At 66.5% G+C, this 20,132-nt stretch overlaps 1 protein-coding gene across 1 annotated transcript; it reads right to left on the bottom strand.

The window, feature by feature from the left end:
• Positions 1-251: 251 nt before the first annotated feature.
• Positions 252-19,770, bottom strand: SEMA3F (semaphorin 3F; the record flags this gene model as incomplete). The annotated part of the gene is made up of 17 exons (XM_084269733.1): positions 252-701; positions 788-921; positions 1,759-1,826; positions 1,911-2,068; positions 2,270-2,311; positions 2,580-2,668; positions 3,519-3,741; positions 3,850-3,994; positions 4,100-4,169; positions 4,394-4,508; positions 4,588-4,727; positions 6,437-6,556; positions 6,925-7,018; positions 10,411-10,530; positions 10,938-11,000; positions 11,135-11,295; positions 19,659-19,770. The coding sequence occupies 17 exons, from the start codon at positions 19,768-19,770 to the stop codon at positions 291-293; spliced, it is 2,265 nt and encodes a 754-aa protein (XP_084125859.1). The 3' UTR covers positions 252-290.
• Between the last annotated feature and the right edge of the window lie 362 nt (positions 19,771-20,132).

Genomic DNA, 20,132 nt, shown 5'->3' with positions numbered 1-20,132 from the left:
GGAAGACAGTGATGCTGGCTGCGGCCACCCTGGGGGGGTCTCCATTCCTCCCTGAGGTGGGGAGGCAGCGGGGGGGGGTCCCATCACCCAGTGACTATGTACAACCTACCAATAAATACCATCTCCTAGGGGGAGGGTGGTGGTGGGGTGGGGCACAGGTGCCTGTGTGCGTGGGTGCGGGGATGTGTGTGTGTATATATATATATATATATATTTATTTATAGATATTTTTAATATTAAAAGGGGGGAAAAATAGACCACTGTGCTTAGCAAAGTCCCTGATGGTGGTTTCATGAATGCCCATCGGTCTCTGGCTGGTGATTCCGGCGGTTTCGAGGCTTCTTCTGGTCCTGCTGCTCCTTGGCCTTGAGCCCCGCCAGCGGCTGCGGTGGGCTGGCGGCCGTGTGCCTCCAGTAGCCCTGGCAGTACTGGTCCAGCAATCCCAGTTCGGTCTGGGTGAGGAGCTGCAGCAGGTCCTGGTAACGGGGAGCTGGGGCCCCGGGGAGGCTGGGGGAGGCCTCGGCCTGGACCAGCACGGCGTGGACGGCGCGGGCGCTGAGGACGCGGAGCTGCACCTTGCTCACCGTGTGCTTGAAGTTGTTCTCGGTGGCGGTGCAGGAGTAGAGGCCGCTGTCGGAGGGCTGGAGGGCGCGCAGCAGCAGGCCCTGCTCCGTCCGCAGCACCCGGCCCTCCGCCCGCAGCTGCAGGGAGAGGCGGCAGGGCTCAGCGGGTGGGCGCCTGGCACCCACCCCACACCCCCAAAACCCAGCCCTGCACCCCCTCCTACCTCTTTCCGCCGGTCGCTGTTGTCCTTCTGCAGCAGCCACTTGACGCTGGCCTGTGGCGAGCGGGGCTGGCACTCCAGGAAGGCGGTGCTGCCCTCCACGCCGTACTGCACGGCCTCCACCGCGTTCTTGTTGGCTGCGGGGCAGGATGGGGGTGGCTGGGTCACACACACACACACACACACACCCCTCCCTCTCATCCTTGACCCCTACCCTCCTGCCCAGCCCAGCCCTGCTCCCAGGGAGAGCTCCTGCCCACTTCCAGCTACAGGGCTGCCAGCTTCCCAGCCACCCAGCTAGTGTGGGCCTACTCCTGTGTGGCCACCTGTCCACAAGGGCATCCATCTGTCCATCCATCCATCAGTCAATCCATCCATCACCTGTCCATCTGTCCGTCCATCCATCCATCCATCCATCCATCCATCCATCCATCCATCCATCATCTGTCCATCCATCCATCCATCAGTCAATCCATCCATCACCTGTCCATCTGTCCATCCGTCCATCCATCCATCCATCCATCCATCTGTCATCTGTCCATCCATCTATCCATCCATCCATCCATCCATCCATCCATCCATCCATCCATCCATCCGTCAATCCATCCATCACCTGTCCATCTGTTCGTCCGTCCATCCCTCCGTCATCTGTCCATCCATCCATCCATCCATCCATCCATCCATCAGTCGATCCATCCATCACCTGTCCATCTGTCCATCCATCACTCCGTCATCTGTCCATCCATCCATCCATCCATCCATCCATCCATCCATCCATCCACCCACCCACCCATCAGTCCATCCATCATCCACCCATCCATCTGTCCATCCCTCCCTCCCTCCCTCCCTCCCTCCATCCATCCATCCCCTCTTTGCCCATATCCAGCCACACAACCACCCACCCACCAGGCACCCACCCACCCATGCCCCCCCTGCCATTCCCCCCCCCGCCGTTGCCCCCAGGCCCCACTCACCGTTGGAGTTGTACCCTCGGCACTGGCGGATGGGGTTGCCGTGGCGGACGTCCTGCCGCCGGCTGCGCCTGCGGAGAGGCAGGAGGTGAGGTGGGGTGTGCAGGGCAGGGGTCCCCCTCCCTGCTGCTCCCCCTGGGCCCCCCTCCCTGTACCTCTTGGAGGAGACGGAGTAGCGGGTGCAGGCGCTGCCGTCCCAGGCGCAGTAGGGGTCCCGGGCCAGGCAGCAGTCAGCACAGGCCTCCCCATACACGTCGCAGCGGTGCAGGGCCAGGTGGGTCACGCCTACAGCCGAGGACACGTACAGCTGTTGCTGTTGGGGGACAAAGAGGACACAGTGAGATGTCATCTCGTCCCCCCCCTAATGTGAGGACCCCCCAGACAGCTGCAGCCTCCTGGGGCTGGGACTGGCCATGAGACCAGAGCCACCCAGGGCTACGGGAGCTGCGGGGACGCCGGGCAGAGCTGCGCCTGGATCCGTGATGGATCTGGCCCAGCCCCTGCCAGGACTCACCCTCTTGGAGGAGATGGTCATGGTCTTGATTGGTGCTGGCACCTAGATGGGAGCAGGAGCAAAGGAGAGGGAGGGATGAGCACGAGGCCTGATGCTGCAGCCCCAGGGTGGGTACCCCCAGGCACCCCGGGCAGGCAGGGGAGTCGTGAGGGGGCAGCAGGCAGAAGGACCAATTCTTGGGGTCCCTCCAGAGCTGGCCATGGGGCCGTGTGGTGCCCCAAGGGGCAGGTTGACACCCCAAGGGGCTGGTTGGTGTCCCAAGGGGTGCCTGTGTCCCAAGGACACTCGGTGGAGGGTGGACAACCCTCACCTTGAACACTTCAATCTCCTCCAGCATGAGCTCCTCCGTCTCCATGTCATCCCGGGGCAGCACGATGACCTTCTGCACGGTGCCCCGATCTGCAAGACATGGTGGTGCCCGGGCGCTCAGTGCCCCCCCATAGCACCCACACCCTCCCCTCCTGGGAAAGGAGATCCCTGCTGGGGCTGGGGGGAGGAAGGAGCCCCCTAAGCCCACCCCTCTCCCCCTCCTGCCACAGCAGTGTGCCAGGGGTGCAGTGTGCTGGATAGGGTCACCTCTTGTGGCCAGGGACTGCCAGCACCCAGGGCAGGGCCAGACAGCAGCCAGGGACAGGCATGGGCATGGGAAGGACCGGGATGGTTCATGGGGGGGTCACCATGTGTGGCAGAGCAGGGGAAGCACCAGGCTGGGCAATGGTGTCCCCAGGATGGGTACTGGGGCTGGGGAAGGGCAGACAGGATGCTGGTGTCTCTAGGATGGGCAGTTGAGCAGGGGAAGCTCCAGGCTGGATGATGGTGGGCCATGGGAAGCACAAGGTGAGATCGCAGAGCTCGTAGGATGGACACCAGGGCTGGGAAAGGATGAGGCTGGGCGGTGGGGCTGGGCCCCTGAGGTGGGCACTGGGGCACAGAGAAGGCCAGGCTGGGCAATGGCATCCCTAGGGTGGGAGGTATCACAATGGATCGTGGCCTGGAGACAGGAACTGGGCTTGGGCAAGGACCGGGCTGGACGGTGGGGTCTGCGGGATGGGCACCAGGGGCAAGGGAAGAACCAGGCTGGAGCCTCAGGAAGGGGCAGGAATCACAGGAGGGGTCCCAAACCCCTCACCCCACTCCAGCATGCCAGGGAGGGTGGGGGGGCACCATGCTCAGCCAGCCCCGCTGGTGCCCGCGCCCCGCCGGGCCGCGCCGGCGCATGCTGCGTTCCCCGCGGTGCGCGGCTGGGTACCTGTGCCCAGGAAAAGCACCTCATAGCGCCCGTCTGCCGCGTCCACCTGGTCGACGGCCACGGTGGTGAAGCGGTAGTTGACGTTGGTGCGTACCACCAGCGGCCGGCGGTGCGTGGGGTAGACGGCGTGGAACATCAGCGGGTGGGAGCGCATGAAGTTGATCACCTCGTCCGGGTAGTCCTTGGTGGACTTCATGGAGGGGGTGAAGGTCCCCCCGGGGCACTGCGGCACAGGCGGCGGGGGGGGCTGAGCCGTGCTGGCGGCCCGACCCAATGCCAGCCCACCCCTCCTCCCCACCCTCCCCACCCCGTGCCCCCCCAGGGTACTCACGGTGCCGGGCCGGGGGTAGGGCATTTTGCCTGCATAGGGCACCCACTGGTAGTTGGGCCCCTCCTTGTGCGCGAAGGGCCCGTTGAAGACCATGCGGATGTCGGCCATGGAGTACACACAGACAGCAGAGCCCTTGAAGACCGACCTGGGAGGAGGAACCTGCTGACACCCACCCCCACGGCACCACTAGGACCCCCCCCCACCCAGTTAGGGACAGCTGCTCGGTGCCAAGGGGGGGTCCAGCACTCACCCTGAAGCGGAGAACACAGCATAGATAACGGGGTTCTTGGTGTCCTGTGTCTGCTGGATGAAGACATCCTCTTGGGACAGAAAGATGGGGTGTCACTATGGGGGGGGAAGGCAGGCAGGGACCCCCCCCTTGCACCCAGGGGCAGCGGGGTAGGAGGGAGAGCAGCCTCCCATGGGACAGGTAAGAGGTGGGGGGACAGCACGAGGGTCCTCAGCCCTCCCCATGAACCACATTGCCTCACAAGGGTGCCCCCAAGCCCCCCCCCCCGCCTCCATGCCCCCTTCACCCACTCACGGAGCTCATCAAAGTGAGTTTCAATCCCATCAGGTCCCGGCACAGAGCAGACGAGCCGAGCCTTGAGGAAGGTGCTCCACTTGTTCACCAGGCAGCAGTGGCCCCCATCGTCGTTCTGCAACAGAGACACCCCTGTGCTCAGCCCCACCTGCCCCCTGCCTGCCCCCCACCTGCTCCCCACCTGCTCCACCTACCAGGCAGATGCGCCCGATGCGGGAGTAGACCCCGGGGCTGAGCGGGGCATCGGCAGACTTCTCACGGAAGAAGAAGTAGAGCTTGTCATCATTCCTCTCACTGCTGTCAGGGATGAGCTGGGCACGGACGAAGGCTGGGTCTGGAATGGCACAGCACAGCCCCTCAGCCCCCTGGCACCCACCCCACATGGCCCCGCTGCTGGGCGAGCACCGCCATGGGCACAGGGCCCAGCGCTGCATCTAGGGCAGGGCTGAAGGACCAGGAGTCTCTGCTGGGGCTTGGAGCATCCCCAAGGTCTCCAGGAGCATCCCTGAGGCCCCTGGGAGTGTCCCTGAGGTCCCCAGGAGCAGCCCTGAGGTTCCCAGGAGCATCCCCGAGGTCCCCGGGAGCACCCCTGAGGTCTCTGGGAGCATCCCCGAGGTCCCTGGGAGCATCCCTGAGGTCCCTGGGAGCACCCCTGAGGTTCCCAGGAGCAACCCCAAGGTCCCTGGGAGCACCCCGAGGTTCCCAGGAGCATCCCCAAGGTCCCCAGGAGCATCCTGATGTCCCTGGGAGCATCCTGAGGCCCCTGAGAGTGTCCCTGAGGTCCCCGGGAGCACCCTGAGGTTCCCAGGAGCATCCCCGAGGTCCCTGGGAGCATCCCTGAGGTTCCCAGGAGCAACCCCAAGGTCCCTGGGAGCACCCCTGAGGTTCCCAGGAGCACCCCCGAGGTCCCTGGGAGCATTCTGATGTCCCCAGGAGCATCCCTGAGGCCCCTGGGAGTGTCCCTGAGGGTCCCTGGGAGCACCCTGAGGTTCCCAGGAGCATCCCCGAGGTCCCTGGGAGCACCCTGAGGTTCCCAGGAGCATCCCCAAGGTCCCTGGGAGCAACCCCAAGGTCCCTGGGAGCACCCCTGAGGTTCCCAGGAGCATCCCCGAGGTCCCCAGGAGCATCCTGATGTCCCTGGGAGCATCCCCAAAGCCCAGCAGCTCTATGAGCAGGGAGGGGGGGAACTGATCTTCCTTCCCAGGGAGGAACCACCCAGCCTGGAAGCTTCTCAGGAAGCTTCTCCCTGCCATCCATCAGCCAGTGCCCAGCCTGTGCTGACAGCCCCCCTCTTCGGGTTACAGCCCCGCCGGCTCCGCAGCCCGGCAGGAACATCCCGTCTGCTCCAGGCTGTTTACTCAGCTGCGGCCCCGGGGGCAGGGGTGCTCCCAGGGGGCAGGATGAGCGCTCAGGGTCACCGACCGCAGGCGACACGGTTGACATCTCAGCCCTGTAGAAACCCAGCATGGACTCTGGCTCTGCCCAAGCCCTTTGCTGGCTGCTCCCACCGCCCAGCAAAGCCCCTGTGCCCCACACAGCTATCCCTCTGCTCTTCTGCCTAGATTTCCGTCCATCTGTCCATCCATCCATCCATCCATCCATCCATCCATCCATCCATCCATCCCTCCATCCATCCATCCCTCCATCCCTCCATCCCTCCCTCCATCCATCCATCCATCCATCCATCCATCCATCCATCCATCCATCCATCCATCCATCCGTCCCTCCATCCCTCCATCCGTCCCTCCATCTGTCCATCCATCCGTCCATCCATCCATCCATCCATCCATCCATCCATCCATCCATCCTTCCTTCCTTCCTTCCTTCCATCCATCCTTCCTTCCTTCCTTCCATCCATCCATCCATCCATCCATCCATCCCTCCCTCCCTCCCTCCATCCCTCCATCCATCCTTCCCCCCAACCCCTCCCCGCCCATGCTGGCTGTCCTAGGAGCAGGATGCAGTACGAGGTGCTGGGTCCCACCTCTGTGGCTGGAGCCCCGGGGTCCCCAGGAACCCGAGCCCAGGGCACCCCAAACTCACCATTGAGCCAGCGTGAGTTGTACTGGTCTGTCCTCATGGCGGTCTGCTTGCCCATGGTGCGGAAGATGGCTGCATCTGTGCCCATGAAGTCGATGTAGACGCCAGCATAGAGCTCTTCATCTGCAAAGGACAGGGATCAGCCCTGGGCTCCCACCTCATCCCATCATCCCCCCCTTCTCCCGCTGCCCCGGGCTCCATCCGGCCCCCACCCCGCTGGCAGCCGCCAATGACAGTGCCTGTGGCCATCCCAGGCGGCTCGCGAGGGTGGCACTGGCACCAGCACCCCCACCCACCTCTGCTGGGCCAGGTGACCAAGGTGACCGGCCACCCCTCCACAGCTGGAGCAGGAGGCAGGGCTGGAGGAGCCCCAACTCCCTGGGGATCCCTGGGCGACGCAGGGAGACGGAGGTAGCAGCTGTCCCATCCCACCTGTGTGTCCCCTCTGCCCAACACCCGCCCCGCTGTCCCCAGGGACCCACAGGACTCACTTATTAACGCAGAGACGGTGTCGACTTTGGGGTCATAGGAGCACTTCCCCTTGCCTGACTCCAGCTTGTCTGGCTCCAGGTAGAAGATATAGTCCTGGAGAAGGAAGCACACCGAGGGGCTGGTTAGACCCTCGCCCCTCCATCCCCGTGGCGCCTTCCAGAGCCCACCAGGAGAGCATCCTCCTCCAGGATGGAGCCCAGCAGCCAGGATGGTTGTGGATGGGACACACTGGGAGTCCGCAGGTCTCCTGAGAAGCTGAAGGCCCTGCGAGCTCCTCCTCCACCACTGCCGGCTGCTCCTCCATGCCCTCCACTGCTCGGAGACTTGGCCATGCTGCCAGGCTGGAACGGGGCATCCATCCCCCACACCCGCTTCTGGGCGTCTCCCTCCGGCCGCCTCTTCGCTCCGGTGTCCGTGCCGACATCCCCGGCTCCGGTGACGCAGCTCGGGCACCTTGGGCAGGCAGGGCCCGGCCGGCGGCACGGCTGGGCTGCCGGATCCGTCACGCTTCTCCCGCCAGGACCCCGTCTTCCAGCAGGCACCACCAGGCTGGCACCGCAGCGAGATGCTCCAGGCCACCGGCCCCACACTGTCCGGAGGAAGAGGTCTCCCCGCGGCGCCTCCGCCTTCACCGCGGCCATTCCCAGCACGGCCCCAGCCAGGGGCATCCCCCATCCCTCCGGAGACGCACTGAAACCGCTGATGGTGCTGGCTGGGGGCTGTCAGGGCTGGGCCAGCCCAGCCACGTCACCCCTCACGCCAGTGTGTGGACCCCCAGAGCTGGGGAGGGGGCTGCCCAGAGTGTGCAGGGAGCCCAAGCACTGAGGGGGACCTTGGGTGACCAAACCCAAACGGGGGGTACCCACAGCCCAGCTTTGGCACAGGGGTAACACACACAGTGCTGGGGCCTCTTGTCGAGGTGAGCGGCCTCCTGGCACAGCCCCGGCTCCAGGAAGGGTGGGTGGGGAGCACCATGCACCCCCCCAGGCACTCAGCCCCCGAGACATGCTCAGCCTCGTGCCTGCCATCCCTGTCACTGCGCTGCCATCGCCATCACCGGCACCTCTGCCTGGCACCGGCCCCACTCCCAAGCCACAGGGACAATTGGGCTCTCCAGAGTCGCATCACCTCGCCCTCCAGGCCCAGCAACCCCTGAGCCACTTTGGGCACCCCAGCTACCACACCTTGAGCCCATTGGAGCCGCTGGAAAGCAGGGGCCTGCAGCCCCTGGGGAGCCCCTGCTCGGGCTCAGGGACCCCCTCCCTGAGGGCACTGGGAGGGAGGGAGGAACTGGGGGGCTGGAGCAGCAGCAGCTTTCCCAGCTGGCACTGGGAAGTTTGGCAGTGGGAGCTGCCACAGCCAGTGGGATGCTCGTGGCCAAGCATCGTCCCTCTGCCCACCTACCTCCTGCCCTCAGACTGGGGGGGCAGGGGGCCAGGCAGGGGGAGCCCCAGCTGCCGCAGGGTGTCCGTGCCCCACACGCTCCCCAGCCCATGCACTGACCCATGTTAGTCTGGAGGGGAGGCTCGGGGTGACATTGTCAGGGCAGGCTGGGAGCGGGGTGTCCCCTGAAGCCGGGGTGCCAGCACCCCTGGGATGGCAGGAGCTCCTCACAGGGCAGGGCCAGGCAGCTGCTTGCTGCTGGCTTTGTACGCCCTACCAAAACACCTGCACAGCACCCTGGCATCCTCCCTGATCCATCCCCATTCCCACAGCCCTGCCCACACGTGGCACCGCTTCCAAGGGACCCAGCAGGCCCAGAGCTGGGCAAAGCCCACAGAAGGGAGCTGCCATCCCTGACAAGTGTCCCCCCGAGGGCCCCGTGCGCGGCCCGGGGAGGAAGGAGTTAGTGAGAGGGGAGTGAAGGTGCCAGGCCGGTTGGCTGGAGGAGGCTGTGCTGAGGGGCAGGGAGATGGTGGGGATGCCCATGGCACGGGGCGCCCAGCCTGGGGGGGTCAGAAGCATGCCGGTGGGAAGGAGAAGGAGCCCGCGGCCCATGGAAGAGGTGGGCACGGCTGCGGGAGTCTCCCAGGCCAGTTCCCACCTTGCTGGGTGCTCGTCGTGGGCTGAGGGGGCTGTCAGTGGATCTGCCTTCCCGGCCTCCTGGCTGGCTCGGCGGAAACCCCTGGGGAGAAGGAGCAGGGCAGAGAGTTAGCGCCAGCGAGGGGCGAGGGACCCCCCCCGGACAGGAGTGGGACCCCGGGGCGGAGCCATTGGGGGTCCCTGGATGCTCCAGGCTGGGCCGGCTGCCAGGGATGGATCCTGCTGGCTCCCATGGAACTGGGGGGTCCCGGCATGGGGTCCAGGAGGGCGAGGAGGCAGCTGTCTGCAGCCAGCCAGGCGGGTCCCACAGTCAGGGTGAGAGCTGGGCCCTGCCACCCTGCTGGAGACACCCCATGCTGAGGGGCTATCTCGGTGCTGAGCCTCGGCACGAGGGACGCTACCGGCACCAGGGGGGTCACTGTGACCCCCGCGCCCTGCCACGCTGCTGCTGGCTCCACCGCAGGGAACAGAGACGCTGTCCTCAACTGCATGGGCATCCCCTCAAACGCCACTGCTCCCCAGTCCATCCTGATCCACTCCCAGTCCGTCCCAGTCCCATCCCAGTCGGGAGCAGCCCAAGCAGCCGCTGCCCCTCCCAGTGCCCGTGGAGGGGCAGGGGTCTGTCCTACATGCCCAGTGCCTGGTGCTGGGCTCCTCAGGCTGGCGGCACCCAGCTCGCTCCAAGGGACCTGATGGAGGGCACAGACACCTCACTGGGCACGGGAACCCCAGGATGCCCGGCACAGGGACTCCAGGATGCCCGGCACAGGGACCCCAGGACACCTGGCGCTGCTGCTTGCAGAGACTGTCTCCCTCCTGGGGACACCCCAAAAGCGCTCCTCTGTCTGCCACCCGTCCAGTGCCAGGCACGCAGCTCCAGCACCACCCTGGCACCGCGGTCCCCGGGGACCAGGTGACATCTGTGCAGGGACATCCCCAGCTGCAGGCGCTGGCACAGCCCCTGCCACAGTCCTCCCTGCACGGCGCTGGCACCGGCACGGTGCTGGGCATCCTCCACATCTGGGGCTCGGTGGGCCGGTGGCGGGTGGGGAGCTGAGGAAGAACGTGTCCGGGATCCAGCGGTGGCTGCGGCCGGTGGGTGGGAGGGCATGGAGCAGGGATGCACGGCACAGGGATGCATGGTGCAGGGATGCAGCCACGTCGGTGTCCAGCTGGGGTGACCCAGTTCCAGTGGGAAGAGACGTTGTCCTTGTCTGCAGGGAGGGCTCAGCCCCACTCGGCAGCATGGTATCGTTAGCCACGGTCACCCCCATCCTGATGCTGCCCCCCCAACCCTCTGTCCCCCCACCGAAACCTCCCAGCACGAGCCGAGCTGTGCCATGCCGCCCTCCTGTCCCCCCACCTCTCCACAGTCCGATGGTGGCAGCGCTGGCAGGGCTGGGCACTGGCCCACTGCAGCCCCCATCCCTCCCACCCCTCACCTGGGCCTTGCGCCCGCGGTTGACGAAGGCGCAGATGGGGTTGTAGGCGCCGGTGCCGCACACGTAGAGGTGGGTCCGGTTCCAGGGCTGGATCAGGCGGATGAAGTTGCTGCATTCCCCCTGAGAGCAGAGAGGGGGGTGCCAATGCTGGCCCGAGGACGGGGCACCCCACCTCCCCACTGCCTCCCATCACCCACTGCCTCCCATCACCAGCACGGGGCAGGAGCCAGAGAAGGAAGCAGGCCAGGGAGCTGGGAGGGTGGGAAGCTGGCAAGGGTGGGGAGGGGCTGGGGGCTGGTACACTGGCTGGCAGCACCTCGGACTTCTGCTTGCCCAGGATGCTCTGCAGGACCTGCACAGCCGGGTGAGATGGGGTGGGAAGATGCTGCCACACCCGGGAGTCCCCCCCATCCCGGTGCAGCTCTGGGACCAGGGGTGGCTCTGCCAGGGCTGGGTGTGAATCCCCCCTCCCCAGCGCTGCCCACCAGCCCCCCCCCAGCTTCCAGGGGCTCGTGGTGGCCACTCACGTTGCTGTTCTTGCCAGACAGGATGCACTCCTCGATCCTCTGCTGGGACGCTGGCCAGTGGATCTGCAGAGACACCGGCCATGGGTCCCACCCGCTCCACCTCTCCCCATCCCGTACCCACCACACTCACCCCACACCCCCTGCCCCCCCAAAAACACCCGCCCAGGAGCCCGGCTGCCCCCCAGCCCGTGGCTTACGATGAGGGGCTCGCGGTTGATGTCGTGCAGGTCCAGGGAGAGGACGTAGTCCTTGCTGCCCACGTACATGCGGTCGTGGTCCTCGTCCTTCAGCAGGATGCGGTAGTCGCTGGAGTTGAGGAGGAAGTTGAAGAAGTGCGCCGTGCCCGTCGCCTTCAGCTCTGCGGGGCAAAGGGGCCGGCGTCAGCACCCCGGGACCCCCACCCTCCCCACTGCCCCGTCACCCAAGCCCCCCAAGCTGGGGGTGTCCTGCTGGAGGAGGTGCCCACCTCCCCCCCCCTCCACGAGCATCACCGTGCTGCCAGCTCCACATGGGACATGGGACAATGCCCACGGCTGGCTGGGACCACCCAGAGTGGCCAGGGGAGGTGGTGGCAGGACCTGGAAATCGGGGACCCCCAGCAGGGAGCTGAGCACCTCACTGAGATGGGGGGTCCCTGGCACCCCAACCAAAAATCCCCGGCACCATCCCTCTCCTGCCCTGTGTCCCCACGTGCCAGCCAGGCCGCTGGGTCCTCAGATGGGGGAGCTGGGACCCCAAGGAGCTGGCTCCCAGGGAGGGGATGAGCATCTCCCCCGCCCCCCATCCCCCCCTCGGGAAGTTATTTTTAGCCCGAGTGTGGGAGCACCGAATGAAAGAGGATAATGAGGGTCATGAATATTCACAAGTGCAATGAGGCAGCCAGATGGAAGGCAGAAGTGTTGCAGATGATGTGGGCCCATGCCAAGGACCACGTGGCAGGGGCCACGGCACGAGTGAGGCAGAGGACCCTACCCCCACGGGACACTATCTGCCCTGGATGCCACCTCCTCCGGAGGTGCCACCTCTGTGGGTGCCACCAACAGCCATCGAATGGCACTCCTGGCCATCAGATGCCTCCCCAATGGGACATCATCCTCTTTCCCACATCATCCCCTTCGGATGCCACCCCCAGCCATCAGATGCCACCTCCACGGGATGACATCTGCCCCAGACGCCACCCGCTTTGGAGGTGACATTGTCTTTGGATGCCACCAAAAGCCGTCAGGTGCCACCTCCATGGGACATGATATGTCCTGGACACCACTTTCTTTGGAGGTGCCACTCACTTTGGATGTGCCACCTCCTTGGGATGCCACTCCCAGCCACCAGATGCCACTCCCATGGCACGCCATCTGCCCCAACCGCCACCCCGTTTGGAGGTGCCACCCCCTTCAGATGCCACCCCCATGAGACACTGTCCCCACGAGCATCCTGACCCCACAGTCTGGACCTTCACACAAGGGTGTGCTGGGCACTGGGGCTGGACCAGAGCTGGGGGCTGACCCTGGGACCCCCCTGCAGACAGGAGAAAAGTGGGGTGCCACAGCTGGGTGCTGGGAAGGAACCCACCACCTTCCAGGAGGGCTAAAGCAGCTGGCCCAGCTGGGATGCCGGGCACCTGCCCATCTCCCAGCCCCATGGGGGGGCGGGAAACACCCCAAGGGTGCCCTAAAGATCCATCCCCATCCTGGGCACCCTGGGGACATGGCTGGGGGGGGGATGGTGGGGGATGAACACTGTGGGGGCAAGGTGGGTGCTCGCTCCCCGATAGCTGAAGCACAGGGACCCTCCACAGGAGCACGTGCCGAGGCGGCACCGGGGTGCAGGGTGCAGCCAGAGCCGTGCCCACCCGTGCCACCTGCAGCCCCCCCCTGCTGCTCAGCTGCAGCCTGAGGCCAGGAGGTACCAGACCCCATGGACTGGAAACACACCAGGCTGCAGCATGGGCATGACTTGGTGAGCATGGGGCGTGAGGGGGGGGGTGCTGCCGGTTTGGGGGCGGGCAGGGGGTGCCCCCCACCGCGGCACAGGGCACAGGCTGGGGGTGGGGGCTGCCCACCCGCCAGCCCCACAGCGTGCTGCTCCTCCCACTCCTCCCATCTGGGCTCCAGATGCTCCCAGTTGCCCAGGCCGATTGCCTGGTGTCCCCAGCATGTCCCATGGGGTCCCCACAGCTGGTGCGTCCGTGCACCCCACAAGTCCCGCGGGGGCATGGGGTGAGCCCACCTCCCCCCTGAGGGATGCGGGTGTCGGTGGGGGCTGGAGCTCAAAGCCTAAATGGGGCCGGGCAGCCCCGGCAGGGGGGTGCTGCAGGCGGAGGAGCCGGAGAGGTGCCGGGGACCCAGCGCCCGCACTGCCAGCCCCACATGTGCCACAGCCTGGCCCCGCAGCCAGCGCCCCCGGGGACGGGCTCCCACCCCCAGCCCCCCATCATCCCGGGGGCCGAGCCAGGCAGCACCGGGGCAGCAGCGGGGGGGGGGGGGGGGGTGTCCTGTGCTAGAAAGGGCCCCCAGAGCCTGGCGTCCGTGGGGGTGGGCAGCGCCAGGCTCGGCAGGGGATAGGGCCAGCAGCACAAAAGGGCCTCGGCCCCCTGCCAGGACCCCCATTCAGCCCCCCACGCACCAGCGATCAGAGGGGGCACCCCCAAAGCAGGGCGGTGACAGACCCGCTGCCCCGTGACGCCCTCTCCAAAGGGGACGCAGAGGTGGGGGGTGGGGGGTGGGGGGCGAGGCCCCCGCCCCAATCTCTTGACCTCCCGAACGGTCACCCACCTACTCTTCCACCTAATCCCCCTCACATCGGGTCCCCAAACCCGCCCCAGGGGTCTCCCGGGACCAGAGGGTGCCCCGGGGCTGGAGAAGCCGCTCGTTAGCGGATGCGCCCTGATGCGCACATCGCCTCTCGCATTCCCAACACCGATTCCCTTGACTGCCTGGGAGCCTAATCCCCTTTTAATTGCCCAGCCCGGAGCCGGGAGCCGCCCAGCACCCCGGAGGGGTGGGTTCCCTCCCTGGACCTGGCCCCTTGCAGCATCCTGCCCAGCCCCCCCGGACTCGCCCCCCCCCAGCGCGGCTCGGGGCCCCCGACATTCAACCACCCCGGTGGCAGGAACCCCTCAGACCCGCAGCCGAACGCGGGGTGAGGATGCTCGGCAGCGGCCCCACCCGATTAAACACCCCACAAAGCCCAGTTTCCCCTGGAAAGCCAAACTGGGGCTGCTCCGGCAGCTGCTCACATCCCAGCCCTGCCATCCCATGGGGCTGGGGGTCAGCCATCCCTGCCCGCTGGCACACACTGGCACCGGGGCTCAGATTGGGGGAGGGTCCCTGATAAACCTCCGGGGGAAGAGGGCTGCTCACACCCTGCCAATCCCCCAAATCCCCCCCGACCCCCCTAAACATCACCAGGGCACTGCACGAAGGGGTTAATGGGAGCTGCTCACCTCCCCAGGTGCACCACCACTGCATCCCGCCACCCCCCCCAAAACCAATTACAGGCGCTCTCACCTAATTAGTTTCTAATTATGGGCTTGTAGCGCATTCAACATAATTAGCATGTAAATTACACGGTGTGTTTATATTCAATAACCGCTTCCCGCCCCGGCACCGCTCCGGAGCCCCTGCTTCCCGGGGAGGGGGGGCAATGGATCCCCTCCAAATGCCGATGGAGAAGCGCAGGGGCCAAGCCCACATCCCAGCAGGGATAAAGCCCAGCTCCATCCCCCACTGTTTCACCCCACAAACCCTTTAAGTGCGCCCCCCCACTCCTTCAATTCTGGGGATGCTCCCTCCTTATCATCCTCCTCCCCACCGCCTGACATCCAGGCTGGAGCTTCCCGGGTGCCCCGTGGAGGGGAGGGCTGGGGAGGGGGTGCTGTGCTGGGAGAAGGAGGGGGGGGGGGGATTGGATGGGGGGGTCCCCCCGCCCCGCACGGGGCTGATCGCATCCCCGGGGGGGGTCGCTGGATGAAAGCGGAATTGCTTATTTGTTTGAGCGTCACTCCGCTACCCCTTGATGGGTTATTTATGATGTAATTAAGCTAATTACATGTAATAAGAGAGTTTCCGTGGCCCCCAACCAAGCTTTTTTTCCCCCCACTTAACCGATTCACAGGTGGGAGGAAACCGAAGCTGGGAGATGAAATGGCTCCACCCCGGGCCAGCTCCAGCCCCCCCCTGCTCTGGGAGCATCACCCTGGACCCGCACCCACCTCCCGCTGCCCCAGCCCCCCGGGGCAGGTGCCACGGCCACCCCGGCCAAAGCTCTGGGGATGAAAGGCTGGCTGGCTGGCTGGGTGCTCATCCCGCTGGGTGGGTGCTCATCCCGCCGGCTGGGTGCTCATCCCACTGGGTGGGTGCTCATCCCGCCGGCTGGGTGCTCATCCCGCCGGCTGGGTGCTCATCCCACTGGCTGGGTGCTCATCCTGCCAGCTGGGTGCTCATCCCACTGGCTGGGTGCTCATCCTGCCGGCTGGGTGCTCATCCTGCCGGCTGGGTGCTCATCCTGCCGGCTGGGTGCTCATCCCGCTGGCTGGGTGCTCATCCCGCTGGCTGGGTGCTCATCCTGCCGGCTGGGTGCTCATCCTGCCGGCTGGGTGCTCATCCTGCCGGCTGGGTGCTCATCCCGCCGGCTGGGTGCTCATCCCACTGGCTGGGTGCTCATCCCACTGGCTGGGTGCTCATCCTGCTGGGTGGGTGCTCATCCCACCGGCTGGGTGCTCATCCCACTGGCTGGGTGCTCATCCCACTGGCTGGGTGCTCATCCTGCCGGCTGGGTGCTCATCCCACTGGCTGCTCATCCCACCAGCCGGCCAAATAATGTAAAAAAAAAACCCAAAAAAAAGGAAAACGAAAAGCAAGAGCGGGTTTTTCCAGCCGAAACCGCTGATTCATGCCCCAGAGAACCAGCCCCAACCGCTCGTGGGGGGACACGGCCCCTCCAGCAGCACTGGCGCTGGAGCATCCCTCGGTGGCACTGACCCCAGTCCCCACTGGTCCAGGGGATGCTCATGGCACCCCCGGCGGCAGGAAAACTCCCTCGGAAAGGAGCTCTTCGCCCCTCCCAAAGCAAAGGGACTGAGGGGAGGGGTCCCCACAAACCACCGTCGTGAGAAAGCTGCTGTCCCCTCGTGTTCCCTCGCAGGGAAGGGAAGGTACCCCCTTCTCTCCCCGCAGAGGGGCAGGGGGCAGCCAGGGGGGGCTCCAGGCAGAGCCCAGCAACTGGGGGGGACACACCAGGACCCCACCAGGGGCCACGCTGGCTCCAGACAGAGCGGCGTTCATTTGAGGGATAACGAGCTTAGGGGCGGCAGGGGGGGCTGGAATCACGCGGGGTTGGGGCCGTTTTTGGCAGAGGGGGGTTTAAGGAGCTTAGGGAGCTCCACAGCCACCGCCCAGCGCCGGCGGCAGCCGGTCCCAGCGGGTGGGGTGCCCTGCGCAGCCCCCCAGCTGCCCCAGCAATCCTCTTAGGAGCCCCGGGCTCAGCCCGGTGGTACCCCCACCTTTGAGGGGGGGGTCCAAGAAGCAGCATGGGGGTCCAGCACACCCCCTGACCCACCCTGGGTCACGTTCCCGTGGCACGTCCCCGGGGCCGGGCCGCTCTCCCCCCCCCCCCAGCCCCCCCCCATTCATCCCAGCGAGTGGTGCCCACAGCTGTGACAGCTTAGGAGGGCGCCGGGCGGCCCCCCGAGGACACAGTCCCCTTGCCGGGCTGATCTCCAGCCATCTGCCACCCCCCTGCCCCCGGATCAAGGGTGCCGACAGCCCCTGGCTGCCAGCTGAGATGCCAGCGGGGTGGGAGGGGAAACTGAGGCACGAGGTGACGGGGAGCACGGGCACGCAGGGGGCCGGCGGCAGAGCCCAGAGGAGCCTCCAGCACTTGATTTATTCTTTTCAAAGCCATTCTTCCCTTGCAGGAACTGGCCCTGCCTCTCACCCGGCCCCTCCTGGCCGGGGCTGCCCCCCCCCAGCTGGACCTTCGCCACAGCCTTTCCGAGAGGTGCAGGCATGGCTGTTCCCATCGTCACGGGATGGGGGGATGGGATGGGATGGGATGGGGGGGAGCAGCTCCCCCTTTTGAAGCCCCATGGAGAGCCCTGACCCTGAGGGCTTCCCGCCGTGATGCGGGGCGAGCGCCCACCCTTCCTTCCCGCACGTTTTTTCCCACACTGGCCAGGGAGCAGGACAGGGAGGGATGAATCACCATCACCATCATCATCGTCACCACCACCACCATCACCTCCTGCATCCTCGCAGGGAAACCACGGAGCACTCCCTCCTGTGCCAAAGCCCCCAGCCCAGAGCAGGCCTGGATGAGAGGGGGGCTGCAGGATGTGTGTGTGTAAGGGGGGGGGGGGGGGGGGGTACTGTTAGCAAGGAGATGATTAAAAATATCCATCCTATTTCTGGCCGGCACCAGGCTGGGATCTGGGAAGAGCTGTTGGCAAAAGGGACCCGCGCCAGAGCCACTCCCAGGGCTGTTCTTTCCGTGCCGGTCACCTTCCTCCTGCCGACACACAGACAGGAAAGCCTTGAGAGGGAGGACAGAGGGACAGGGACCCACTGCGCTCACAGGATGGGGGAGAAGGACCTCCCCAGCCCCCTCACCGTGCTGCGGGGCCAGGGAGCCTGGCTCCGGCCCCCTTGCCAGCGCTGCGCTGGGTTAGGCGTCCTCTGGAAAGCACTGGGGGAGCTGGGGCTCTGTGGAGGATGACGCAGGCCCCAGGGAGCTGCGACAAACCTCCGGCGCGATAACAAGCAAAGGCAAACAAACCCGGAGACGCTCCCGGGGCTGGCCCGGCTCCAGGCAGCGTGGCCGAGGCGAGGAGCCTGCTGGGGGGGGGACGGGGGGGGGGGGGACACGGGGACGCAGCGGCTCTGCCAGCACCAGCTCCTTCCCCGCCGGCACCCCGCCAGGTGTCAGTGCCAGGCCACGGCCACCTCGGTCCCACGGGGGGGGATGCTGCCGGTGGGGACCCACCCCCCCCCCCCCCCGACCCCAGCAGCATCCCTCCAGCCGCGCCTGCATCGACAGTCACCACGGCCCCGCCGGCAGAGCCCAGCCCAACTCATCACACCAGTGTCCCGCAGCCCGGCTCCCCTTGCCTGCTCAGCTGCCCCGGGTATGTAGGTACCGGTACAGGCTCCCCCAGGGCTGGGCTGGCTGGGAAGCCCCTCGGCCCCACGGCTTCCAGGAGGCTGCGCAGGGATTATTGACCGGGGGGCAGGCGCTTCCCGGCAGCTCAGCGCAGCTCCCGGCTGAGCCCCTGAGGAAGACCCTGGGCTCATTCTCCTCCCTGCAGCAGCGCAGGCAGGGAAGGGGTGAGCAGCACCCCCCACACCCCACACCAGCGTGCAGGGATCCAGCACATCCCTGCCAGGACAGAGAGGGACCAGAGAGCCCAGTGGGAGCACTGGGGTGATGCTCACAGCTTCCTGGGCACGGCCAGGGACCTCTGCCCCACCGAAAAGCACCCCCAAGGCAGCCCCCACCCCACAGCGTCGCTCATCCCGAATTAACCCCGCGCCACAGAGCGTGCTGGCGGCTGGGGCACAGGGCAGGTGTTACACACATCACAGGGGGTGGGCACTGGGTCCAGCCAGAGCCTCCTCTCACTGGGGTTCACCCCTGTGTGGGGAACAGCAGCACCTAAAGCAGCCCCCAAAAATCCCCCAGCAGCGCCTTTTGGGAGGAGCGCGGCGCCCGCCGCCCCGGGAGGAGGAACCCTCACGCCTTTCCAGCCTGGGCTTGTCCCAGCACCTTCATACCAGCCATTTTCCTGCCCAGAACAGCCCCAAGCACAGCAGCTCAGCCTGCCCACACCACGCCTGCCAGCACCCCCCTGGCCCCCGGCACCCCCCCGGCCCGGCTCCGCTGGATCACAGCCACCCATGGCCCAGCGGTTCAGAGAGCACGATGGCACGCTGGGACAGTGCAGTGGGATGTCACTGCAGCACGGCCCCCACTCATCCCCCCCAGCACCCCAAAGGGGAGGCAGACACGAGGCTCCACGTGCCTGCCACCCACCCCCCCGGGTATGCATCCCCAGGCTGGGACGTGTCCAAGCCAGGGACAGCGCCCATGGGGTCCCCAGGGCGACGGCAGCACCATGAGGGGAGGGGGACAAGTCCTGTTCCACTCCTCGAGGTCTGTGACCCCAAGCCCGGGCTCGTGCCCCCCACACCTCCACCCCCTCCAGCACCCCCACAGCAAGAGCAGCCCCGCTGCTTCAGAATCCTGGTGCCAGCAGGTACCCCACAGCTGCCCCTGGGCTGTCCCCCCCAGCTCCCAGAGCCGGCTTAACAAAGGGGTAAGCCCCTTCCCCACAGCCCCTTGGCATCGTCCCCCCCGCCACCCCATCGCCAGCTCCCTGCCAGCACCCTGGCATTAACAGCAGCAGGGGGGGTGGGGGGGGTCCTTAATACCAGCGTGGGGGTGGACTCGGGGTTCTCCCCACACCCTGGCACCCAGCTTCACCAGATGGAGGAAGCCACCCACCTGCAAGAGGGAGTGTACTGGGGAGAGGGGGGGGGACTGGGCAGGCTACCAGCACCCCCAGCCTGGGGTGGGGAGCGGTGACAGACTGGGAGCTCAACCATGCTGGTGTAGGGATCGCCGCAGAGATGCCTGGGGGTGCAGCAGGACCAGAAGCAGCACGGAGTGGGGGTGCCACTGGTCTCCCCTAGCTCCTCGGGGTCCCAGCTCGCGCCGCCGGGCTCTTACCTTTGAAGGAGAGCTGGACACGTGGGGCAGGGGGGCCGTGGTCCCTGGCGTGGGCAGCCCGCCAGCCCAGAGTCAGCAGGGAGGCCCACAGCAGCGCGCCGACCACGGGCATGGTGGGCGCCGAGGTCGACGGGAGTCCGGGGGGGCCAAGCCTGCCAGAGAAGGCACAGAGGGGGAGGGAAGTCAAGTTTGCTGCACCCCTCTGCCCCCCCAAAAAGAGATACAAGTCCCGCATCTGCCCATCCCGCTCCGCATCACCCCACCGGCACGCAGCATCCTCTGGGGACACGGCTGGCAGCCAACCCCGGGTGGGGGACTCAGCCCAGCCCCACCCTGAAGGCTTGGGGGGGTGGGGGGGTGGTGGTGGTGGGGGGGGGGTGTAGGCAGGAATTGGGGGGTGCCCAGCCTCACCTCCTCGGGTACCCAGCCGAGTGCGCAGGGCGAGGCAGGCGCGGCGGCAAGCGGCACTGCGGT

Source organism: Gallinula chloropus (genome assembly GCF_964237585.1).
Source record: "Gallinula chloropus genome assembly, chromosome: 12".
Classification (NCBI taxonomy): domain Eukaryota; kingdom Metazoa; phylum Chordata; class Aves; order Gruiformes; family Rallidae; genus Gallinula; species Gallinula chloropus.
This window is presented reverse-complemented; position numbering and strand designations above follow the sequence as displayed.